Source organism: Telmatherina bonti (assembly GCF_933228915.1).
Source record: "Telmatherina bonti genome assembly, chromosome: 10".
NCBI classification, from domain to species: domain Eukaryota; kingdom Metazoa; phylum Chordata; class Actinopteri; order Atheriniformes; family Telmatherinidae; genus Telmatherina; species Telmatherina bonti.
Genome location: NC_136628.1, coordinates 22,877,854 through 22,904,959, shown reverse-complemented (window position 1 = coordinate 22,904,959; position 27,106 = coordinate 22,877,854). Strand labels below are relative to the sequence as shown.

General features: G+C 37.9%; 1 protein-coding gene across 1 annotated transcript in view; it reads left to right on the top strand.

Moving 5' to 3' along the window:
* nrxn2a (neurexin 2a) overlaps positions 1-26,674 on the top strand; it is a gene marked incomplete at both ends in the record, with an annotated part of 106,316 nt that extends 79,642 nt beyond the window's left edge. The window contains 6 exons of the mRNA XM_079247408.1: positions 11,118-11,299; positions 16,554-16,725; positions 20,673-20,762; positions 21,976-22,304; positions 24,503-24,587; positions 25,872-26,674. Of these exons, the coding sequence (XP_079103534.1) occupies positions 11,118-11,299; positions 16,554-16,725; positions 20,673-20,762; positions 21,976-22,304; positions 24,503-24,587; positions 25,872-26,674 (1,661 nt within the window). The remainder of the gene's footprint in view (positions 1-11,117; positions 11,300-16,553; positions 16,726-20,672; positions 20,763-21,975; positions 22,305-24,502; positions 24,588-25,871) is intronic.
* Between the last annotated feature and the right edge of the window lie 432 nt (positions 26,675-27,106).

Here is a 27,106-nt window from a genome sequence, read left to right as displayed (position 1 = left end):
GACATTAAGTACCAGACAGAACAAGGGCATCTTTAAGCGAGTGATCTCTTGGAAGGATAAAAGGATTATTTCTACATTTTAATTCAGACCTGCCCTGTAGTTTACTTTTAAAATTTTGGCCTTAAAGCCTTGGTTTAGTCCATGACACTGCTCTAGACATGAATGGAAATTAATAGAAAAATAAATGATTTTCCTTTTGCTTTATAGAGAATTTCAAAAGCTTGTAACTCCTTCATTTGGTCTTCTATAGCAGTAGTGAGCTCACCCTGACCATAAAAGCTGCAGGCTTTAAAGTTCAGTCAGCCTGCAGTTTTCAGTAAATGAAGGTTTAAAAATGGGTTCCTATAAATAAGAAGCTCATGAGAGCTAAAATATAAAAAAAAAAAAAAAAGAAAATCTGTTCTACAACTAATAAAAAATTGCATTATAAATAATGGTAACATCATGTTAATATACACATGACTTACACCAGGGGAAGCCCAGAGCCGGTCTTGCTTCTCACTGATAAATTTGCTGCAGTGTATGTTTTCTGCTGAGTTTATCTTGAACGTCTGACCACTACATAGTGAGAGTCAGCCAGTACCGTGACCCCCAGAGCCAAAGGCCCCCTTCTCTCTCAACTGGAATTCAAGAAGGCTTGCACTGTAGCTGACCCCTCATCACACTCCCAACACACCCGCATGTTCAACACACTCAGTAAAAATCTGCTGCACTTCATTCTCCAGGGCCTCAGTTTTAGTGCTGGAACTGTCTGGCAATGGCAAGGCAGAGAGCAGTGAACGCCTCCAGAGAGAGGTCTGAAGTGGAGCAAATAATTTCGCACGATATTTCAAGGATGTTGTCTTTGAGCATGATTCAAAAAATTGAATATAACTGAAGACAGGTAATGTTTAGATCAATGCGTTTATGTTGGAAAATGCCTGTCCAGAGGCTTTTTGCAGTCAGATGTGATGTGATGTTTATTTTAGCTGCAGAAATGGGAAACAAAGGGACAGGGGCATCGCAGGGTCAGCTGGAGAGGGCTCAATTTCCCCTGGGTCACATATTACATTACCTCAAGAGTGATGGTGAGGCAGCCCTACACGCACACACACACAGGCAATCACACACACAAACACAACGCCATCAGAAACCTTCAGAAACCTACCGAAGCTACAGAGGTTCTTTCACAGGATGTTTTGGCCAAGTTAATTCTTTTAAAATAATTTATTAACTGTTGATAATATCAGTTGCTGTTCTGTAATAGGAAACAGTCTTTTGACTGCACTTTTTTTGTGTGCTGAGACCAAAGGGGACTGTGTAGAGAAGGAAGAACAACATGTAATAGAAGAAGTGAGAGAACAAGGTAACAACTGCTCTGCATTACATCTCCAACGATGCAGAACAACCAGGAGAACGGAAACATGACCTGGAGTGGAAAAATATAGATGCATAAAATGTGAAAGACATGTCGTTTGAGCAAAAGAACAACAGTAAACTAAGGTTACCTCATTGTACGTGATCTGGCAACTAACTGTAGTACTATTACGCACTGCATTGTTTATAATATGATCCTTACAGGCACTTCAGCAAAGATGAGATATTGAAACAATCATTCTGGAGAGTGATGCTGATCATCCAACAAGGTCATAGCAAACATAAAAAGAAGCATCAACAATTACACACCGTTAATGCTTTCTACAGCTGGTTAATATCTCAATATCGCTGTCTTTGTTTTTTTTTCAAAGAAAGCATTAAAGAGCATTTCCTTCAGCGTATTCAGGTGTATATGGAGGCTGCTAAGGCGTGTACCGGCATTTTGTGATTCTGCCCACAGTATATGTATCTGCAACTATTTTAAATGGATGAAACAATCATAGATCACAGTGAGCATCACCAGCATGCTGATGCCATCCGTGCTGATCTATATAAAGCAACAAAGGCCAACCCTGCTGCACCCGTATAAATCTCTGCCTCCGTTCCTGTCATATCACTAGTAAAACTTAGGAAGGAAACCATTATTATATTGATCCCCTTTTTATGAAAAGGAATGAAATGTACAATAGGAGGGACTTTAATGAAAAACTGCACAAATTTATCTGATAGAATCATGAACTGGGGCCACCACAGAGAGAAGCTACTCTTGATTTTTTTGCAAAAAAGAAGTTAGCTCTTAGTTATATGCAAATTTTTTCAAAATCTTATTATTCTGAACTCCTTAAAGTTTTTAAATAAGTAACCTCTTTTTATAATTTTAAAAAGTGTCATGTGGTATCCTTCTTTTCTAGAAGTGTCTGTTAGAGCATTTCACAGCATGTCCTCTCTCACCCCTGATCACTGCAGGCAGATAGCTGCATTCAATCTGGTTCTGCTTCTTATAAAAGGGATTTTTTTCTGCCATCCTTTTCCATGTGTATGCTCAGGATATGGAATTAGATCACAATGAACACTCAGTGTATTCTGTTGCACTCCTTAGCTATCACCTTCTATAAATTGGCATAATGTTAATGCAATTAGAATGAAATGGTGACACATTTGCCCGCGACCCTTAATCAGACTAAGCGGTTCAGAAAAATGAATGGATGAATAGATGAATGAATGACATTTAGTGGTGGAATGGCAACCGTCTGGGCCTAACCCACCCTGGGCCTAATGACAACTGGGATTGGGTCCAGCCCCATAAAACTCTGTATATGTAAGGATATACATTCAGTAAATGTATGAGTGGGTGGAAGAATTGGACTGTAATGAATTGCACAGAACTGGACTGTATCTAAGTGTCATTTTGTGACACCTAAAGCTCACATTAATGGCAACTTGAGCAGATTAAAATGGCAGAAAACCCTCTGCCTTGGCAAAAATACAGCAGGGAACCAACTGGTGTATCTGTTTGGAACCCAGTCAAACGCACTCACAATCTTTTATAAGGGGGATACATTTTTAATTAATCATTAAAAGCCACCCTGTGCTTTGCCAGTTGTTTGCTCTCAGTTTGATGCAGCAACAATAGGAAATACTCAGTTTGCAGGAGGATTAAAATGTGTGTGCATCTGTTTTATCAAAACACAGCAAAACATTGCAAATTCAAATGTCGCTGCACCAGAAACGCATACATTTGTAATCTTTTTGCTCTGTAGTTTTCTATGACAAAACCCACCATCCATATTACCCACAATGTAAATCTGCAGTTCAGACTAATATTAAGGTGCGCTGAGGTCGTAGCAGCTAAGATAGTGTCAGACTGCTGGCTCTGGCCAAAGATGAGAAATGGGTTTCTGCTGGCTTCTTTCTAACTTCACACTTCAAACTTGTTGTGTTCAGCTTCAGTGGACATTTATCAGATTTCAGACAGCTCCCTGTGGTGTCACTGAAGTCCTTACACAACTCCCCTAACCCATAAACAAACTTTGAAATGTAAAAGTGATTAAGTCTCTTTTAATACAGCTTTGATATGACCATAAGAGAGGAATATACTATTAGGCAGCTATCAGAAAGAGATATGAATAAACTATATTATTCATGTTGGAAATCAGGATTCACAATTAAATTAATTATAAATCACAGAGCAGAAATATATTTAGAGATTTGCAGTAAGATCCAATGTATAGGAGAAATGGAAACCAGATACTATAAATGTTTTGAAGTTTTCTCCATATTGATCATGCAAGATCACTGTTGTATCGTGGCCCTCAAGGGAAAAACATGAGAACATTTAAATTAGAGAGAAAATACAACACTAAAACAAAACAAAACAAAAAAAAAAAAAAACATAACAAATAAGAAAACACAATAAAAACACACAAAAACAAAAAGGCAGAGTTACATGCAGTCAGCATTCAGGACCATGTAATCTCTTCCAGAGCATCAAATAACCACATAGATAAGGAAAATCTGGTAATGTGACCCAATCTGAAGGACAGTATGTGAGAAAATTTATAGAAATTGTAGCTTTTGCAGAATACTTAGAGCACAGGTAAGCCTGTCCTCAGTGCATAAGCAAAGCCCGCAGATGCAAGGACAAAACACAGAAAAAATCAGATTCTCATTAAAAAAATATTGCACCATTTTATGAAATTTTGCTCCAGTTTAATTTTTTCTAGCTGTTGTGTTTTGCGCCTTGGGGCTATTGGGCTGTAGATAAGATTAGAAATGCAAAACGCTGCCAATTTTCTATTAAAGATCAGTGAATCAAAACAGTTCACTTCAGTAACTTGCCTCTTTTTATTTCATACATAATTCTAAGTGTCGTACATTTGTCGTCCAGGACAAGCAGTTTCCCAGAAAGCTATATGAACAATCCCACCTCATCACATCATGTGAGGAGTGTAAGGCTGTTTTAAATGCTAAAATATGACTCCTTTTTATCCTAACCAAGCAGATGGATGCCTAAATGTGTTGAAAGTAAAAATAAATAAATGAATAAGAAGAAGTAGATGGTTTCACGTGTATAACACCTCACTGGTTTTACTCAGATGCCTTCTCAATAAATATCTGTCGATTTGTGCTCTCATCACACTGCCGACATTGACGTAAATATGTGTTTGTTCATAAAAAATGGGATTATACGCGTACAGAGTTTTATAAATGTGACTTTCGAAATGGGAGACTGTTTTTAAGCAATATTTCGAAGTGGCAGTTGAGTAAACAGAGTTTTGCCGCAACACATCAGCACCTGAAGTTTGAGGTGGAAAAATCTTTAACAATAATGTAAAAGCAAAGGTTGTTTGAGGTACCCTGCGCTGCAAAACATCCAATTTAAGAACTGGCAGTCTGGATACATCTTGCTGAAAGGAGCAGAAACAGCAGTTCAACCGTAATAAAGCTGAAGTCAGCGTGTGCCAGCTGCATGTGTGCTTATTTAAGATTCATAAGACTTTCAGCTCAGCTTTTGCTTGGTCAAATTTAATTGATTTGATTGATTTTTATTAGTTAAGTCTGTGCACACTGTACTAACCATATGATGCCACTCTCTAACTCAGACGCCATATATTAGCTTGTGAAGCATATGTTCTCCCTGACAGGCTCCAGGCCGCACTATTCATTTTCATCATTTCACTGAGCTGTATTTAATGGGCCGTGGGAGAAGTATGCCTTAAATACTGTAAGTCATGTGAGGGATGCACACGAATATTTCTCCATAACTCTTGATTTCTGCAGCACTGCTCACGGTTTAGGATTTACTGTCAACCAGCTTTGTTTAAAGTGCCCTCATTGCCCTTCACAAACTGTCTTCCTGAAGCCTCTACAGGGTGCTGTACAGACTTGGACTTTTTTTGCCCTTCTGGAGGCTGGAAGTCGTTCAAAAATATTTACTGACTGTGAAACAACCTCATCCATAAACATTTAGGTCCACACCAGTGGAAGAGCCCTGGCCATGATCACCAGAAAAGCATCTGAATGGCTGTGAGAGTCTATTTAGTGTTTATGAGGTTACAGCTGTCACAACTGCTGCTGTGATTAGTTTGGTTCATTATTGCCTTTAACCTTCTATAAGTCAGGCTTTTGTGGCTGCGAGCCAGTGAGATGTGTTTTAAAAGCATTTTTACATTCAAACTGATACATGTGGTGCAAATCACCACCAGTATTCTCAGTATATTTTGCAAGTCTTATAAGCGTATTTCATATTCTTTTGCACATTAGCTGGCTGTGAGGCACAAATGAAAAGGACAGGATGTTGGGTTGAGTGGGTAGCACGTCTTGGCACGAAGAAAAAAAAAATCTATACTGTTACATTTATTGTATAAATATGCAATAAGACATGTCAGACACCCATGAGTTTCAGGGAAATCGTAACATATAATTCAAAAAGCAAAAGCAAATTAAGCGTTACTGTAATTTGACCTTGTTGGAGTGTGATATATTAAACCACAAAAGGGCTTTGAAATGTTTTCAGTGTCGGTAAAGGAGCTGCATATATAGGTTTCATGATTCTCATATAATGTGGCAGGCATCACAAGTATTGCCATGCCTGTGTACAGTTTGATTATTTTTTTGTTAGTTTTCAAGGTTTTCCAGCAAATAATGATGCGATACGTTCCACGTCTTGCAACGGAGAATCTTCAAGGGTGCCTTGTTATTTGAGCATTGATGTCTCATATGGCCATGAGAGGAGAGCAGAGCGATCCCATGAGACAGGCGGCAGAGCTCTAGTGCCGAGCTGTTTCAAGCTAGCAATGTGTGCTGTTTATAGTAATCATCTCAACAAGCCTAATTTACTGCCAGTTTCATTTGATGCGAGTCTACCTCAGAACAGAAGAGTTAAGCAGAGATGGAATCGTGAGGCAGAAAGGTGTAATGAAATGCTTAAATGTCATTACTAATGCAAGCCGTGCTGCTGTCTATAGATAGATGCTTCCATGTTTTCCTCCAGGTGCATTAATATTCTATATTTCATGATGCACATAACAAGCATCCATGCTGCCCTCATTCGCCCAACTCCTCTCCCTCCCTCTCTCTCTCTCTCTCTCTCTCTCTCTTCCTTTTGTATTTCCACAACAGCACATTAAACACCAGCTCAGTGGCAGCTTCTAGGAAGGTTTTCACTTCACTGGACAAATTATTTTTTATTAACCGATATATTACGGATGCTTTTGCTGTTTAGTAATGTCACTTTTATTATTAAGGTTCTACATGCCTTTTGTTTAGCTGTATCTTTGCGAAGCTAAATTGTGCTGCCAGAAGAAGTTTCTCCCTGGTTGCCGTCTGATTGCTTTGTTCTTCTTCTACTTGTGCTGTCGTAAACTTTAACATTTAACATGCTGGCTGGATCCTGTCCAGTCTGGAATGAAGCTTGTGGCTCCCTAGCAATTTCCCTTCGCAATACAGTGTGTGCCCTTGGGGTGAACTTATTTGGATGTCAACTCTTGTCAAAGTTGGCAACTGTCTGTAAGTACAGCACACCTTAAGACTCCCTGTTCACTCGCAGCTACTAAAAACATTTCCAGACGTGGCTCTGCTGTAATAAAATCCTAATTTTATTGCTACGGCGCCATATGACAGAAGCATCATTGAGAAGTTAAAAGACAACATCTGTGCAGTAAATTTGACCGTACTTGAATGCATAACAATTTCCCAAGGAGAAAGTTTGAAGCAAGATTGTCTTGAGTATTGTCTCACATGGTCTAAATCTTCATGGGATCAGAAATACTTCAACAATTATAAATTCAACCTGACATACATGTACACTGAGACACCTACAGAGGCGATATGACCAGAGTTAAGTCTAACTGTAGCTCAGTTTGGTTAATAGAGTTGTTGCACTGGACATAGAATTTACTTTAATGACCAAAGTCTGAGGTGACCAGCCATATACTTTTCTGGTGAAAGGGACTGGTGTGGGTGTTGAAAGTTCATCGCTATGTGCATTTGTAAATATAAAAACTTTTAATGTTCATTCATTTTCTGAACCGCTTAATCAAATTCAGGGTTGCAGGGAAGCTGGAGCCTATCCCAGCTGGCTTTGGGCGACAGGCAGGGTACATGCTGGACAGCTTGCCAGTCCATTGCAGGGCCACACAACCACTCATGCTCACTCTTATGGGCAGAGTAACCAATTGACCTAACATGCATGTCTTTGGATGGTGGGAGGAAGCCAGAGTAGAACCCATGCATACACAGAGAACATGCAAACTCCACACAGAAGGGCCACGGACCAAAGCCCTCCCCAGCCAAGGATTGAACCAGTGACCTCCTTGCTGTGAGGCCACAGTGCTAACCACTGCGCCACCATGCAGCCCAGGTTATATAACTTTTAATGTATATTTTAAAAAATTACATTTGCAGGTGGTATGGTATCCTGATACCTAACAAAACCTGTGAATATCTTCAGTCAAGAAAATAATGTGTCTGTCAACAGGTGAGATAGAAGGTGCTCTTAAAGCACAAAGATGTTCAGACTAAAGAGCACTCTAACATGTTGGCTGTTCTCACAAAGACCGCCAGAGCAGTAGTGCTCTAGATATGCCTGATTGTAATGACTTCTTCTGATTCTTTTTTTTTATTCATTTGTGTTTTTGTCCATATTATTATCAGTGAAAGCACCTCTGCAATCAGAATTGCAACACAGGTGGTGTAACTGGATGTCAGTCAGGGGCATTTCAGTGTAATTTTTCAAAAAAATTCCTCATTTGTTCCGAATTTTTAACAACAAATAACATAGGCTGTTGTTGGTCCTTTAGGCTTTAGTTTTCACTCAGCACATATATTAAGTGTAGTCACCAATGACGTTTGGGGGTCCAGGCTTTAGACTTTTGAAATTGTGTACAATCACAGTGATGAATGGATGAGTCTGAACATGTCAATTGGCTAAATGGCCCTCTGTTTTTCTGTCTGGTTTCAGAAGAGTGAGCTAGAATTGCACTCAGAGATCACATCTTCTGCCAGTGCTGGGCTGAAATTGAATGTTCTTTTTTTCCCATGCTCCCCCTCAAAAGCAAGTTTTTGCCTTGACAGTTTCTGCATATTCTAGCTGATGTACAGACAAGCAAACACAGTGCACTTAAAACAGGTCTCTGCTGTGACTCTTGCCTTGGCAGAGGAACCAGGCTAAAAGGTGGTGAGGTGTAGTATGATACAATCAAATGAACCAATTCAAAAAGCAACAAGAAGCCTGTGATATTGTGTTCTTATGTAAATCTGCACATTATCAACGGATGTATTAAGGCTACTAATCTTTATTAGATTGTGCATAGGTTTGTGATGTTCTACTAATCCTTACATTTGAAACGTTTACCAAATGTTACCAGTGTAGAAAGAACAAATATGTCTATTTTAACAGTTCTGTAAAAAAAAAAAAAAAAAAAAAAAAAAATTCAAGATTGCAAAGAGGTCATATGTAAATAACATACGCTACAAGAAATAAACCATTGAAACTCAAGGAGAGTTTTTATTGCGATTAATGTCAATACAACACATTTTACTGCAAATGTCAGACGTTAATTTGATAGAAAACGATTAACACAGAAACAATCACTGATAGTGAGGTCACTCTTTCAATTAAATTCAAAGTTACAATATGGTCTTTTTTCAGCATCTGACAGCCTTTAATGTGAAGATTCAGCATTCAGACAGCAGTTAGTTTTCGTCAAAAGGAAACCTGTATTACGCTGATCAGAAAAGCCTTTGCTGACAGTTAGAATTGAAGCAACAATTTTGTTTTCTTTGCTTTTTCTGCTTCAAAGTACCAGAAAAAAAAAACATTCCCAGCCATAAAAACATCAGTTTTCAGCTGTGACAGGAACCCCATAATAACAGAAAATTGTGCTACACTCTCAGAAACGATTGTTGCTTCTGCTGCTATGTATCATGACAACTGCACATCTTTGTGGGTTGTTGTTTATTCTGCAGTCAGCGCACGCTGTCCCAGCTTAGATTTGACATCATTTAAATTTGCACGGATTACATAAAATGGATTACAGCTTGGCTTGGGATATTTTCTGACAAAGGACAGAATTAAGAGAAAATAGGTTTAATTAACAGTCTGTTGGATATATCAGCTCATATCATGCAGAGGTATCTGATTTACAAGCAGATAGATTTAAAGACATGCCTGGGTGAATTTTTACAGGTATTTTACCAATTCAAGCAAGACTGGTAAATGGCAAATTAACATCAATATGCCTTATTTATCTCAAGGAGACGGGGATTGTTCCAAGTGCAGAGGAATAACTTATCTGATCAAAGTTCAGGCAGACACTGCCTTGCTTTGCAATGTATCTGCTGGATACTGAATAAGCAGGTGGATGAATTTCAATCAGGTTTACACTAATTCCTTTTAGAGAAATAAATCCCTTCTATATTTCATACACAAACCCCATTTCCACAAAATCTTGATAACCAATCTGAAGTCTGTCCATTTATTTATACCTCTAAGAAGCATGAGAATAGAGGAAATTATTCTGGTGTCTTCGCTTTCCTTTTAATTACGCTGTTTGGAAACTTCTCAGCAGTCCATCTTTTCTGATGAATTCCACTTTTTCTTCTAATAGAAGACACATCTGGACCACAATTAAACAGATATACTTTTTCTATGAAGCCGTGATGGAAGTTGTAAAGAATAAGGTCTTATGTTGTCCTGCTTAAATAATCACTTACCTCCAATGTTAGGACATAATTTTCATGGAATCATGAGTCTCAAAAATCTAATATCTATCTTTGCATGAGTGGTACATTTACACATAACAAAGTCACCCATGTCTTGGACACTGATGCACTCCACACAGCCTTACAGTGTTTATTCCCAAAAGCAGCCGAGGCATGGGCTTGTCTTACCACAGGGAACATGTTCACTGTCCATCTATGAGGAATGTGTATCCAGAGAATGTGGTGGTCATTTTGCAAAGAGCTGATATATAGCTTCCTTTTCTCTTTGTTCGGGGAACATTTTTGGATGCAGTGGCAGGCTGCATTTCACATCACAGCAAATGGGTTTCCAACCCTTCTCATGAATACATTAGACAATAAACGTGTCGTGTCCAACATATTCAGATTTTTTCATATACATACATACATATATATATATATATATATATATATATATATATATATATATATATATATATATATATATATATATATATATATATATATATATATATATATATATATATATATATATATAAATATTGTTACATTTATAGCTGTCATATCTTTATCTGGTTTTCCACAATGTTGGACTTGTTTTGCAATGATTGACCTGAAAGTCATGTTATAAAGCCTACGTTAATGAAAAACCATAGAAAATTATAAAAAAAATTTCATTTACCTCAGCAATTGAAAAACTTGATCAATCATCTTAAACTTTTTCTAACCAACAATTTAAAAAAATAAAAAAATGGGGCATATTGAGTTATTCTCTTGTTTGCAGATTTAATTTCTAAACAATTAAACTTGAAATAAAACATATTATGTGAATAGAACTGTGAGGTGGAGCAGTTTGAGAGGAAAATCATTTTCTTTCACTCTTACACAAGAGTGGATAATGAAATATTTAAAGAGGACAAAAAATGGAATTGATCTTGACGTGTGCTGACACGTTAAATTAAACATTAAGCAAGCTAATAAAGCAATATCCCGCAAACTGTCCGGTATACAGCTTCCACAGGTTTCCTAATTTGTCTATCTTCTGCATCTATTCCCAGCTGGGACCACGTATATCTTTGGAAAAGGAGGGGCTCTGATCACATTCACCTGGGCCCCCAACGAACGGCCGAGCACCCGAGCCGACCGGTTAGCCGTGGGCTTCAGCTCCCAGCAGAAGGACGCCATCTTGGTGCGAGTGGAGAGCACCCATGGACTTGGAGACTATCTTCAGCTGCACATTGTAAGCACTCTGCGGGCAGAAATAACTTCTCATGTAATAGTCAGTTCTCAGAGTAAAACAAAAATAAACATTTAGATGTTGCTTTGTCTGTGTTTGTGCTAATCAGAGCATGTTTAATGACACAATGCTTCCTTTGCATATTCATAAGGTATTGGTTGAAAACCTTTCACCCAGTTCACCTGTGAGCACTGCAGGTGATGTAATGTCTTGTCATGGTTTATTTTCTAATTAAGTTTCAAATAGATTATCCTTTTTTCTGTCTTTTCTGGCACTGAAACATCACAGCTTGGGTGATTCACTGGTTTGTGGAACCTGAGTTCAAAACCTGAGGTAAAATGACAATGAAAAAATTGTAGCCACCAATTTATGGGAAACAGGTCAGCTCACTAAGAGATATTCTCTGCTGGTAAAAATGTGTTTGTTGATTGACAACAAGTGTCTCAGCAGCTGCCTGTTTCTTCTCTCTGGCCTGTTTGGTATGTGTTCGCAGGACAGATTTGCAGTGATGACAACCAGATGGAAGATGTCTGTGTCAAATATCTGTGAGGAGTGTAAATGTTAAAAAAAAAAATGTGCCTCTTATGAGAGCACGAGGCACAATTAAAACTGAAGTGTATGCACTGTTTTGTGAGGAGCTAAAACGTGTTACTAAAAATAACGTGATCTGTCCCTTCCTTCATATCTGTAATTCATTACATCTTAAGATTTTGTGCTCATCTGTGCAAAATAGCCCCTAAAATAATGTAAATTTTTAATACCAATAGAAAACAATGTTCTTTTATCGCATGCTATTCCTAGATCTAAGGGGCAAACCATGAAAAATTCATTTTAAAATTACTAATTGAGGATAAAATGCAGCCTTAGCAGGACCAATTTTCACACTGAAATTTTATTAATAATTTTGCACTCAAATGGACTTAATAGGACAGAGTTTGATTAAGATACATGCGATTAAATTAGATTGGGTATTTTTTATGAGTTACATTATTAAAATTAGCTTAACTGAGTTATCTTTAGAATAATATAAATATACAATCTTGCAGTTAAATCCAATTGCACAGCAATCACTATATCATCACTGGTGAGCAAAAAGAGTGCCAGAGTCCCAAAAAATCAGACACAAAAAGAACATCCAAACTATCAGAGAGGCCTTTGCTGCCTAGCTGCTTCTAACTTCCTGCTCTCCTGAGTTTGAGCCATCTTATTAGATCAAATGCAAGTTTCACAGATTGCAGGACACTAACCATTTTTTTGTGCCACACAGTGGTGACATTTTAGAGTCCAGTTATCCTTCACAATGTCCAAGAAGCTCGGTTGTGAAAAATCAGGGTTTAAAGTCAATTCCTCTCTGGAACACTTAGTTTTGCATCTTGTATTGCAGTGTTTCTAAGTCCTGTTCTTCAGGCTTCACTGCCCCACATGTCTTAGAGGTAACTCTACTTTAACACACCTGAATGAAATGAATGTGTCGTTGACAGGATGCAAAGATCTTGATCAGGAAGTTCATTCATCCGAATTAGGTGTGTTGAAATACAAATGCATTTAAAATAAGCAAGGCGGTATATTTAGAAATTTGGTAATAATATTACAAATGTTTTAAAACTGAAAGCTGAAATGGATTTGCACTGTATAACATTGAACAAGAAATGCTTCTATGAGTTATTCGTAAGTTTGGTGCAAAAAATCCTCCCACGCATAGACAATTTTTAAACTCATATTTAAATCGTATAAGTTTTTTTTTTAAAGTTCCTGACCTTGCCAGGTTTGCAAGATCATGCATGGATTGCTGTGGGTGTGTATAGCAGGCTGAATAGATTTTATTTGTAGCATCTGCCAAGTCCATTACACCCAGACAGATTGCTTAGTTTGACACTGTGTTGTTCAACACAGGAAAATCCAAAAGAGTTAAGAGGGTGTTGAGTTGTCTTTTTTAGCTCCTCAGATAAGTCTTATGGCACTTCTTGGGATTTGTTTGTGTTCATCATTAACATTTTAACACATTCGGCTTATTCCCTCTAATTGCCCTGTGAAAACTCGGTGAAGACAGAAAGAAGCAGTAGCAAACCCTGTTGGCCGAAATAAGACTGGCCAAAAAGGAAGAGTTGAAAATAGTGAAAGAAACATGTTTGACTTTTGGGATTTAAATAAGTCAGATGAGGTGCCTTAAAATAGAAATCCCTTCTTACAATCCTCAAAAATCAACTTTTTACTTCAAACTGTGACATGAATAATTGCGAGGCTCTTCAGACCAACAGAATTAAAATAGTTATGTGGCTTACTGCAATGGTAACTCCAAACGTGGCACATGCACTGGCTCCAAAGACCAATTATTCCGCACTAACAAAACAGACCATCACCATATTCAGTAGAGAGAACATTAGAGGGCTAATGCAGCTCTCAGATGGTCATGTTTTTAATGAGAAACTAAAAGATAAAACAAAAAGGACACTCATTGCACAAAACGATGACTGTTAGAATTGCTGATGTAGCAGCACAGCCGTGCTTCAAAGCACAAAGTAGCAGAGGATGGATTTATTCCGCAACCAGATGGGGTTTGGAAGCTGATGCGTTTTGATAATACATCAGTCAAGCAATGGGCACAGCAAGCTGGAGTCCAAGATTAAATCTGAACACAAACTCCAATGATTATTTTGCTTAATTCTGTGTGTGAATTCAATGAGCATAATATCTGAGTATCACTTCAAATGTCAGGTACAGATTTGTTGACGTACACGTCTTTCACCATTATTAAATGTCTGAAATAGACCGGCATTTTAAATGCGATCTCTTCTTCTCACAGTTGTACTGCTGATGGTGCGAAGCTTCCAGTAATAATTTATTTGCACAAGCAGCTCATTCTAGACTAAACGCTTGCCTTTGATCATTTGGAGAAAGTGTAACAGATCAAGAAATGAGCACTTAGAACATGTTGGGTTTTTTATGTGTCATTTCCATCAAGCAATCTCCTAAAATAAAGGGACTGAATCTCCCCACAATCGCTCACATTTCAACATGCCATATATACTTACTATGTAATGAAAATACTTTTTACTTCATTTCTGTGGGGGAATAAAGAGAAAGAAAGACAGAAAGTCTAAAAAGAAAAACAAAAAAAGCCTAAAAGGGAGACATATTAAGTGAAAAGTTGAGTCAAGCCAGACAGAACAGAGAAAGACAGCTGGCTGGTGACAAACAGAGACAGACAGATATGCTGGCCGTCTTGAAAGAATCATGATCCGTCCAATTTATGCTCTGGTTAAAAATGTATCACTCTGCAATGATGTCTCATCACAGAAGATTTGTCAGTGTGAAAATCCTCAAGGGTGACTTTTTTTTTCTTTCTTTCTTTTTAAAATGATCAAAGATAAATCCTTATAATCATAGTGCATCCTTATAATAATCAGTCCTCCTCCCCGAAAGTAGATTACAGTTGAGTAGAGTTCACATAGAAACTAACACTGAAAACTCGGGGGTATTTCATCTGAGCTGTCAGAACAGTTATGTGTGAAACTTTGGTTTATTTTCATTCGCTTTTATACTCAAACATAAGCATTGGTTCAAGATTCCTGCAAGCAGGAGCAGCACTCTTAGCAGACTGTAGTGTCCATGGATATTTCAGTTGCTATCCACATGACAAGGCGGGGTCTGACCTGAGGTCACTCCACCCGTAGCTGCCTAATGACTGCTTCATTTGAACAGTAATTAAACCATAGAAAGCTGACTAGCCCACCACGAAGCCCACATAGCACAGATAGAGATGTAAAAAAGAAAAAAAAAAAAAAAAAGCACAACTCGCAACTCAATAGATATTATATGGCTGACTAATTGTGAGTCTGAAAATGTGATAATAAGGTTTCTGAAGATGTTTTTGCAGCACACGCACCTTCGGTATCACTTCACAAACCTACTCAATCCCTTAAACACTGACTTTAATTAGCTGACAGCTTCATAGAAGGTAACTGTAAGTGGATAGATATTCAACTAAATGGTTGTTTTTTGTGCCTGAAAACTCATTTTAAGCTTCTGTGATTGCCTCTTTGTGTTTTCATGGCAGCTTTGAGGTGATTCAGGTATAAGACTGACGAACCAATTGGGCTTTTAAAGTCTTTTTTTCAGGCTTAGTATTTATATTACTGATGGGTCATTTGGGTTTTCAGATGACACTGGGCCGTTCAGCACTTAATGTCAGCTCTATCAGCATGAGTAATTGTTTGAATTCAAAAGGGGTTTTAAAATGATTTTACATGTAATTAGGGAGTAAATGCAACGCACAGAGATAAGGCGTGCATTAAACAATAGCAGCTATCATCAGAAAACCAATACTGGTGGTAAGGGAGGGTGGGAACAAGCAGTAAAAGGAAATGGTGCATGTCAAGGAGCCCAGTTATACCAGTAAGGTCAAGCCCAGCATTAAAGATATTCACTTGCTGCCTGTAAGGCCAGTCAACACGGTGCACATGTGCCATGGAAGACCAGCAGTTTGCAGCATAAAAAACACAACACCAGCTAATTTCACTGTTTATTTACGCTCCACTCTCATTTTAAGCTGCGTTACAATAAAACCAGCAGCTGAACTGGAGCGTGTTTAAATAAGAACCTGCAGACTCTTTGTTCCTGACGGTATGCAGCTGAGACACAAATGATAGGTAGCAGGCAGTTTATGCATAATCTTCTTCTCTTAAATGACATAAAAAGACCATCTGTAAAATGGGATTACAAGTGTCCTACTTTGGACCTTTATTACAAACTTTTAATGTTATTTGTGTTTCTTGATTTTTGTAGAATTATTGCATTCCAGCTACCGAGATGAAATGCTCATGTTGGTGTACGTGCTGTTTTCTACAATGTCTCTGAAAAATATTTGAATGTGTGTTACATTTAGAGGGAATGCGAGTGTGCAAAGCCAGACAGCAACAGAGACCGCACACAGGTTATTTCCAATGTTTCTTATTAGTGCCACCCAAAGGCTAGCTTGAGAAGCAGCTTTGACCTTTCTGGGAGCTTGGTTGGTTGCTGTAGAGGGAGGCTGAAAAGGAGAGAAGTTGGTCAACCAAAAGAAACAGCAGGATTCTGTCAAGTGTTATCAAAATCAGGAAACCTGAGCAGACTGTTGAAGGGAACTTGCACTGAACCTTAAAAGGATTTTAACATTTTGCAGAGGGGGGATAGCCCCCCAATGCAACGGGTTTACTCACACCTTTTTTCTTTTTTTTTTTTTAATATCTCTTATTCATTGCTTGTTTTTCACCTGCAGGATCAAGGAAAGATTGGTGTTATCTTCAATGTAGGAACAGACGACATCACCATTGATGAGCCTGCTGTCATTGTAAATGATGGCAAGTACCATGTTGTGCGCTTCACACGCAGTGGTGGCAATGCCACTCTCCAGGTGGACAATCATCCTGTCATAGAGCGTTACCCACCAGGTAAGACTAATGAGACGAACTAGCTGATTTTCTGATGCATAGGCAGACAGCATGGACCATCTTAGCTTTCGAGGATTGCAAGGGTCCGTCCATTAGTAGCAAATCTCTTTAACAGTCGTGTGTTTGAATTCATTTAGTAAGTCCATGATTTATTCAATTACCACAGTACAGCTGAAGACGGTGTACTGTATAAAAATTTAATGAAGGGAAATGAGTACAATTTTCAAAAGTAAAGCTGCTTTTCCAAGTGTGTCTGGCAAGGAGAGAGTTTTCCTCAGCTGTAGTTGCATTTACAGCCAGTTTGGCAGAAAGGTGGTGAGAAAGCACATTTGTGGCCCAGTTGGAATTTCTTGACATTTCCAAAATGTGTAATGTCTCAATAATACTTTGGTTTATGTGTAATACGGCATATATTTATTCTTAATCTGAGAACCCATGGGCACAAATCAAAAGTCAATCCTGTCTGATTGAGACTGCAGAAGTTGCTGTTAAATCAGCCAACAAATTCTTGTTGACATTAACAGTTTCTGATCATGCTACGTCCGTTCACATTTGCCGTCACATCTGGGTCTTTGTTTTTTTAAGAAAATTACATTAGTTCAGTGCTGCTGAATATGGAGTATTGACAAGACCTTCATAAGCACAAATAACCGTAATCGGATAACTCACTATACACTTACTCAAAATGTACATGGATCTTAAAAACAGGAAATAAAAAGAAAAACGTACATAATATGATCATAACCAGCTGTGCTTTTACCTGCTCTGAACCAATTAACTCCAATTCAGAACAGGTGCACCAGCTGGCATTGCGAGAGGAACCATAGTCCCCTCTCTGCCTCTAGCTGGTGCTCAGTGCACAAACACACACCCCACCGTTGTACAAAAAAGTTGTATAATATAAACAGCCACGCGTGTACCTTAGCTTCCACTTAGTAATCAGTGATTTTGAAACCTACCAAATGGCAAATGATTGAAGTGTCAGGGAGCAATCTTAAATAAGGGCTCTATTTCTTGAAAGGGAGTGCACATTGTGAACGGCAAGGGACTATTACAGGTATAATAACAATCGCCATTTTTGACTTGAAATTTATATCAAACAGCATGAAGTAGTTATGATATAATATTGAAGAGCAATTATGCAGGCACACGTACAGCAGCTCTGACAAGGCTTGATGCATGTTCAGCTTCACGTATTTTAAAAGCTGTTTTAAATGAAATCTCAGTATAAAACCACAGTGACACTGTCAGGTGCTCTACACTTTTTTACATGTGGCTCTGCAGTGTAATCCTTTATATTCTGTCACGCATATCAGGTTGAGTTTTAACGGCTATTTATGGCATGTGTTGTAGATTATAGATTATATTATACAGCTATAGTTATCATGAATAATGTCAACAAGAATTTACTAGTTGTAAATGTGCAAAGCTTTGTTTGGTTGATGTTTGAAAGTGGTCAGTACAGGACTGAACATTCAGAAATATTTCATTCTAATATTGTACCTTTCTTGTGTTTGTTTTTACTTCATTCTCTGCTTTTTTTGTGTTTGCATGTGTTTGAGTAGAAAGCTGAAGTCTAATCTCACTTCTGTCATGTTAGCTCCGATTCCATGACTGAAAAGTGGATTTGGAGTCAGAGCCAACTTTTCACTCTTGAAAATTGAAGAAAAACACTTTTTCTCTCCATCAACTCGTTTGATTGTTTTTCTCAGATTGTAACTGTACTTCTTTGACTTGATGATATCTTAATAGAGTTACAGTAAAAACACTGCCTTTACAGAATGTTGTGCATTGCATCATACATACAGTGTGTGCAGTCATTGATCAGGTAAAAATTCTGACTTTATCATAATTTTAATTCATGTTTTCCAACCCAAAAACAAAATTTAGTGCTCACTTAGTTTAATCATTTTCTGGGATGATGTGGTCTAAAGTGATTTACACTTGGTATTAGTGTGTGCGAAGTTATTAGAAGCATAATTATCTCAGGGAACATGGTCCAAAAGAAGAGATTTAAGAGAGACTAAAACGTCAGAAGCTGAACGATGCCCTTCAGACAGATAGGAACGCTCAATAGAGATGTTTTAAAAAAAACTGAGGGTGGTACTTAACTTCAAGAGATTTGATTAAAATTAAACATGAAGCCACCAAATTCCAGAAACTCAGATTACCAGGGGTGTCAAGAGCAGCACAAACTGTCAAGTGCTCACATAAATGGTGAAGCTAAGAGGTGCTGAAATCCAACCAGCACTCAATAAGATTCACAGGGTGACATGAGACATCAGACCAAGAGATAGCCAAAGACTGATTTTTGAAGGATTTTACAGACAATTGAAATTAAAATAACTCTTAATGGAAAAATGGATGTACCTGCAGCGTGTCTTTCAGCCAAAGACCACAAATCAAGTTATAAAGTACCTGTTAGTTACTGAAAGATATTTTCCCTGCAGTGGTACAGGTAGAAGGCTGCAGCATCAGAGAGAGCCATTGTCTTTATGTAAGACCATGCTGCATCACGTGCATCTAAGTACTCCATATTTTAGCTGATGAATAATTAAAAGGGGCTTGCTTCCTTCCTATTCAGACTCGCATCCTGTTGAAGAGAGATGGGCACGCCTTAAACATGGCAGCACTGAACAGTGTTTGCTCCTGTGGCTGCTGCTTCAATTAATGTTTTGCAGAAATCGACTCCAAGGAGGGAAAGTTTATGCCAGTTATTTAAAAGAAAGGTTTTATTAGCTGCAGTTAAGTGACAGAAAATGGAAATTAACCAATTAAATTATGTTGAGAAGAAAACTGTGCCAAACTAGCGGTTCTGGAGGCCTAATTTTATTTTTATTCTGCTTTACATTATCAGATTTGTCCTTTGCAGAGACAATATTCACAGATTTTACTGTGATTTTCACAGTTAGAGCTGCATCATTCCTGAAAGATAATCATATTCATCCTGAAAATGTTTAGTTTTGTTTTAGGCAAGTCGGAAATGTTTTAAATATACAGATGTTAACAAAATCTCATATGTGTTTCCTTCACTAGACTCCAAATCTGTTCCAAACAACCTTGTGTCTGTAGAGATACACTCATTTATTTGTATGTCATTTTTAACCAGAAGTCTAATAGCAGATGCTGAATAACATTTTTTTGTATCTTAAAAGAGCTCTGTTTAATAGCCATTTTGTGTTGCTTCTCTGCTAAACTAAACAGATAAGAAATGTGTAAATAAAGAAGGAGGATAAAGTCTGCCAGTAATTTCATTTCTTAGTCTTTATAATTGCCTAATAACTTTGTATACTTACACATTCCTCTGAGAAGAACTCACATTTACTTTGTTCAACATTCCCGTTTGAGGTTAATAACGTTTTTTTGAATAGACTGAGAGCATTGTGTTTGTTCAACAGTTAGATTAATCCTGAGGATCATGATTTGCATAATAATTGTTCATGCAGTGTTGCTGTGTGGTTGAACTAAAATGGGGTGAGACTTCAGCTTTCTACAATCATTTAAGTCAGATCTGCTTCTGCAGTTTGCTGCCTCGAAAGATACAAGCTTTTTTTTCTTTTTTTTCCTTTTTTTTTTTACAAGCTGATTGTTTCTGTAGAAGCGACTGACTTTTCCTTCTAACCTGTATTAACCCCCTTTTTTTTACACAGTACTTTAAAATAATTTTGCTGTCATTGAGATTTACTGAATGCTTTGCTTAAATAAATAGCTAATTAAGACTAACTAGAGTAGCACATTATAAATAGCCTAAACATCACTCTAACTAGTTTTAACACTGTCACTTCTAATAACTAGATAACACTAAGTAAAGTTTCTTTTAACTCACAGCTTTGTAAAAAAATTGCTAACTTGTTAACCTTGTTAGCCCTCATAACATTGTTTGTAACCATGTGATCTTTCAGCTTGCAGACTTTAACCTTTAATCTGTCTCTCCAAATTCTTTGAAGGACACTATGATAATGAACGACTGGCTATTGCTAGGCAAAGAATCCCATACAGACTTGGTCGGGTAGTTGACGAGTGGCTACTCGATAAAGGTAAAAAATGAATTGATTAATTAATTAATCCTTGAAAGAACCACTAAATAACCTTTCCCCCCCATGAGAGGTGCAGTGCCAGAAGGCAAGGGTGACAAGGGTCAAGCTACCCCGATAATCATTTCCATTTGAATTGGAACGTCTACTGGCTGTGAATTTCGATGGCCATGGTCTAGCTTCTAATCTAGTGAAAAGTGAGTGTGAAAGCAGACTTGCATTTTTATTTTGTCATCCTTGCACCTTGTGGAGATGCTGCACCTTAAAGATTTTAAACCAAATTAACTAAAAGCACATAACCTTTGTCTAACCCCCTTTATCCTTCCTAACCTGTGTGTAAATAGATTCTCTGTAATTATTCAACATAATAATTAAAATGTTGTGTAACTATTTTAATAACACCAGTGAAACTAACTTGTGATATAAGTTGATTCAGTCTCATTCCAAATAACTGAACTTCTTAAACTCTAACTCTTTGATGTGACCTGAAATTGTGAGATTTGCCTCCTCTTTTTCCCTGTAACCCTCTATATCCTCATGTTGCACTGCAGCCATAATGTCTGCAACCTTTAGCTTGGTTAATTAGTTATCTCCTGAGTTGGGCCCGTCATTTTTGTCTCTGTCCTGTGATGTATAGTCACACTGCTTATCAGTGAAGCCACTGACAGTTTGTGCTGTTGGTTATCATCGCTCGTTTCAGCTGGCGAAAGAAGTGGGACAGAACAAAGCATGTTTTATTGGCCTAATGACAGACCAAGCAAGTAGGAGGAGTGTCATTTAGCTCTACACAGCATAGCAGAGGGACGATTTTAATAAGTCTCCATTAAAACTATAAGATACGCATCATCTTACCATCTATAGATAAATAAATTTCCTGGAACGCTATCTGGACGGATAGTTTGCTAATTCATTCAGCCATATTTCAAAATTACTTTTTAAAAAAAACATAAATAGAGAGCTAAATAGACTTTGAGCCTCTTGTTGCATGTGTAGTCAACGTAATAAACTTAATGCTAACTAATGTTCCCCCTCTAAAGCTAACATCTAAATCAGCTTTTAAACAAATGACTCCTAATGTGTGTAATCCCTCAAGCCTCTCTGGTTCAAATGAGCGTTTTCACGAAAAAAATCTCTCATTTTGACTTCTCCGTGTCTGCTCTGCTATCTTTTTTCCTTTTTTCGTCTTTTCTTTGTCTGTGTGTCTGTCTAAATTCAGGGAGACAGTTGACCATCTTTAACAGCCAAGCAGCCATTAAAATTGGCGGTAATGACAAGGGGCGACCTTTCCAGGGTCAGATTTCAGGGCTGTACTACAATGGTCTCCAGGTGCTCAAACTGGCAGCAGAAAATGATCCCAGTGTTCAGGTGGAAGGGAACTTGCGTCTGGTCGGAGACTCGCACTCCGTTTTGACCACTGACACAACTTCTGCCACACCGCTGGCTGTGTCTGATATGTCAACCACGATCATGGAAACCACCACCACGATGGCTACTACCACCACCCGCAGGCAGCGGTCACCCAGCTTGAGGGAGAGCATCTCAAAGGTGAGAGAGTTTAGAGGAAGATCGGAGAAGAACCAGGTCCTAATTTGCTGTGAGTTAATGGGTTTATATCGCAGATAAATGTTGTTATCTAATATTAGGGGCTCAGACATAATCTATAAGGCAGATACAGAGACAGAATGTAGTTTTATTTGTGTAGGAAGAAGGTTAGGGAAGGTGTGTGGGTGTGCACGTGAGATATTGTTTTTATTTTGTAAATCACTTTGCAATGCAACTCTACAAAAAGCGCTATAAATAAAACTTGATTGAATAGAGGTAAGTTTTCATATAAACACAGCGTTTACAAGCCTAAACATTTGTTATAATGATGGCAATATAATGCAATGACTTTGAAGCTATCCTTATTTGTTAAACTAATAAACATTATGTAGTTTATTTTGTGACACTTGTACATATTTAAAATCAGTGTGCTGCTATTTATCAGCTTATCTTTCAAATAAATTAGTCGCATCCTCAAAAGTACAAAATTATGATTGGTGCAAAACTAATTTTTTTTTTCTAATCACTGATATGTAGCATGCCAGAACAAATTCAGTCATTAGAAGAAGAAGGGTTAAAGTTTGTATAAATAAACATCATGTGTGCTGTGTTACAAGGCCTTCGCATCTTTTATTCTTACTCAGTTCTCTCATCATTCTCAGAAAAATCCGTTAGATTTATTTATTTACTACTCATGATTTATTAATTTGCACATTAAGCTTTAATGTAAATTCTTGTCCTTGCAAACAGAAGAACATCATTTGTAAAAGAAAATAAAAAGGAAAAACGTGAAAACAAGAAAAAGGGTTTGAGGATCCATTTAGTTCCAAAAGAAGACAAAACAAAAAACACACAACAAAGAAAGTGATGTGGAGGATATACATTTGGCTTCACGTTTTTTGTTGTTTTTATTTTCACTTGACATGGTCATCACACTTTATGAGCCCGGGTTCTTTCATCAACAGTAATCATAATAACACTAAAACATTTTGACCTTATTACTGTAAAAGCTGTGGTTCAGAGTAGGTTGTCTTTTTAAACATAAACACTGTTTTGGGGGAAGGGGAAATTTTTTTGTTTTTTTTTCATTTGTTTCTTTTTTCATTTGGTGATCAAGATATTGCTTTTATAGCCAGAGTCCAACGCCCTACATTAACATGTATAAAACATCAACTGTTGATATTTCTAATTGCAACATCTCCCGCCATTTTGGACTCCAAGACATTTTAATGACCAAATGTTTGATGTTAGACTCACCTCCTGATCCACATCCACAAATTTAGGTGAATGTGCTCCTCACTTCTCCCCCATGTTTAATCTGTCGAGGATGAACAGACAACGAAGGAAACATCAAATAATGCAATAATTCCATGTGATAAAGTTTGGGCCTACAAATTTTAGCAAAAATTAATGATAATAATGATAGACAGTCAGACAAACAGACAAACAGGCAGACAGAAAGATCTTTATTCATCCCCAAAGGGAAATTCTAATTGTTTGTAACTCTCAGCTTTATTATATTGATGCCCCAGTGCAGTTATTTTGCACATAAAAGCAGATTTTTATAACACATTTGATACATATCTTTATGCATTCAGCAACTATAATATTAAATCCAGATGATGAGCATCAATATTTCAGATTAGCCGCTTTAAATTTCAAAAACTGAATTCTGGAAATGTAGGATTTACATTTCTCTGTTGAAGGTCTTAAAGAAACCCAAATCCTGCACCATCTACCCTGTTATTGCTTTTTTCATAGGCTTCTTTTGACCATCAGTTTCCTTTTTTCTGTGCAATGCATCCCACACTTTGTTAGTCATATCTTTGTTTTCTGTTGTCATTGACAACTAATATAAAATAACTGTTTCAAAAGCAAATCATATAGTAACAAGTGGAAACACTAAGATGACGCTTTAGCCTACAGGGAATCTATCAGTAATGTTTATTTGTTGTCTGTACATACAGGGCATAAAAACAGCCACGGGGTTAAAGGATAAAAAGCAGCTGCATATGTGCTCATTTTGAACATGAAGTCTTATTAGAGTTGCTCAGAGCAAAGACACCACAGTGCTATTGTGCTGCGTTCTGCAGATTTTCCTTAAATAGAACCGTCAGCTAGAAAACAAGCTTCTAAAAAAGTAACTGCAAATTTAGATGATGGAAATGTGTTAAAAACACATTTTCTCAATTTTCTTTCAGCCCCAGAGCTCTGATGATATTTTGGTGGCATCAGCTGAGTGTCCAAGTGATGATGAGGACCTGCAAGAGTGTGAACCGGGAACAGGTGGGTTGCCTATGGCAAAAAAACACAGGAGCAAACTGCTTATAAACACAAACAGCCTTTTAAATAAAATGTATGGATGCAAAAAAAAAAACACCATTGTTTTTGTTTTTTTGTTTTTTTTAATTAAAAAGTCTTTTCCTGCTTTCTGAAATAGTCTTAACCCGTTCTGCCCAACAGACGTCCTTATTTGGACATCTAGTACTGCCTTGTCTAGCGTTAACTCATCGCAAATGTGTGTGTGTGTGCTTGCAAATCACTCAATTATATTATTTAAGGATATCTCTGTAGATTGTGCTACAGCCATTAAAACAGGATAACAGTGCATCAGGCTTGAGACAGAAGCCGACTGTGGAACTTAGGAATTAGTCTGCCCTTATTACGAATGCCTCCATTATTAATATGACCTTATCAGAACTGTTTGTTGTTGACTGGCCCCGCAGTGTGTGACTCAAATAATAATGAAAGAAAACCTGGCAGCCGGAAATATCTGCATAACTCCAATATAAAATGTCCCCCTGTAGGGAATATCCAGATCAGCACAGCAGTACAAAAGGAAGTATGAACATCAAAGAATTTTTCAAAATTCTGAAAAATCGTGGAAACAATATGAAAATAGGTCTGCTTAAATGTTCATTGACAAAATACTGTTTGAATTTGTACATTTGCTGTATCAATAATTATTGCAGTTTCGTTGTAAGTTGGTGATGTATTGACTATATACAGGAGACTAAATTGTATATGCAAAAAAATATATAATGTAAATTCATATATGCAACCTCTATTTCCCAGATGTAGTTAAAATTACAAATATAACACTGTTTTGTTTTTTTTTTAGTAAATTTACAATTTTTGTGTAGGATTCCCCCAGTTTATAGCCTGTTTGTTCTCTTGTCATCCATAAACCTCTGCCTACAGATGTGCATATGGCATGACAGCTTAATTTACTGCTCTGTTATCTAATATGTGTTTCTCATTCAGCTGCAGCCTTTCCTGGGTCCTTGTATATTTGTGTCTGCATTGTGAGCTCTTTCATGTTTCTGATCTTTTTTTTTTTTTAATTTTGTTCTTTTTACATTTTTATTTAAATAAATATTCTTATTCTGGACAACGGTATATGTAAGAAGTAAGATCTGCATACCTTTAATATAATAATGATAGACAACTGATGTTAGTCTGATTCTGCATAATTAGCAGATTGCACCACGACCTTAATGAGCAGAAATGTTTGGACAGAATTTCAGCTCTTCTAATTTAGGATCCCCTACCTTTCTGTTTTCTTTCTAGGAGGTGAATTAGTGTTGCCTATAATAACAGTGGATTCCCTTGAGCCCCCATCCATCGCCACCCGTTACCCCGTCATCCCTCCTCCTCCTACCCTCCTTTCCCCTCTTGAAACCACCAAAGAGTCTTTGATTCTCCCTCCTCACCCGTCCTGCCCTCCAGACCAGGAGGACTGTGGAGACCCTGTGGAGGTCTCGGCCTTCGGCTCCGGGGAGATGACAGAATCTGATGACGAGGACTTTTACAATAAAAATTCCCCCATGGTCACTGACAGGACAGTCCTTCCTCCACCTCCCGCTGCTGGTGAGGGTGGAGTCCAGAAACCCCGTCCCTTACCTCCTTTTGTTCCCACCACCAATCCCGACCAGCTCCACATTCCTGCAGGCAAAATGAACACCCGTGACCAGGTGCTTCTGCCCCCTGCTCCTCCATCTTCTCGAAACACGCCAGGACTAACTTACCCACCCAATTTTCCCCATGTGCCCACAGCCAATCCCACAGCATCTGATGAAAAGAGCCAGCCTGGTGCCGTGGAGGTGATCAGGGAGTCCAGTAGCACCACGGGGATGGTGGTTGGTATCGTGGCTGCTGCTGCACTCTGCATTCTTATCCTCCTCTATGCCATGTACAAGTACCGGAACCGCGATGAGGGCTCCTACCCAACAGACCAGAGCCACAGTTTTGCCAACAATTCCACTGTGGAGGGCAACGGAGCAGTGGTTAAAGACAAAAACACAGCTACAGCGTCTGTGGCAAAGGCCATCACAAAGGGCAAAAAGAATAAAGATAAAGAATACTATGTCTGAAATCAGAGAAGGAAAGTAGGCACGCGTGGACTGAGACAAAAGGATGAGAGAGGATGCTGTTGTTTTCCTACCCTCATTTGTCACGTTGACTATCGGAAAAAAAAATTCACCGGCCACAAATAAAGTACAAAAATAAAAAATAAATAAATAAAAAACTGCACAAAGCAAATATATATTGGTTTTACATGTTTCCAAAAGTGAAAAGTGCCCAGCTCCCACTACTGATAAATTCTTCTCTACAACACAAGAACTGACTCTGTGTCAAAACGTGCACTCAGTCGGCATTCACCAGTTCTTTGTTAGTGTATCCTTTTTTTATGTTTCTAACTAGCTGGGAAAGGGAATGTCCAGCTTGGCTTTGTATATAGCATGGATATGGTCCTGTGAAGAAAGTGCTGAGAACATCCAGTTTCTTTGAACTTCTTTGTAATG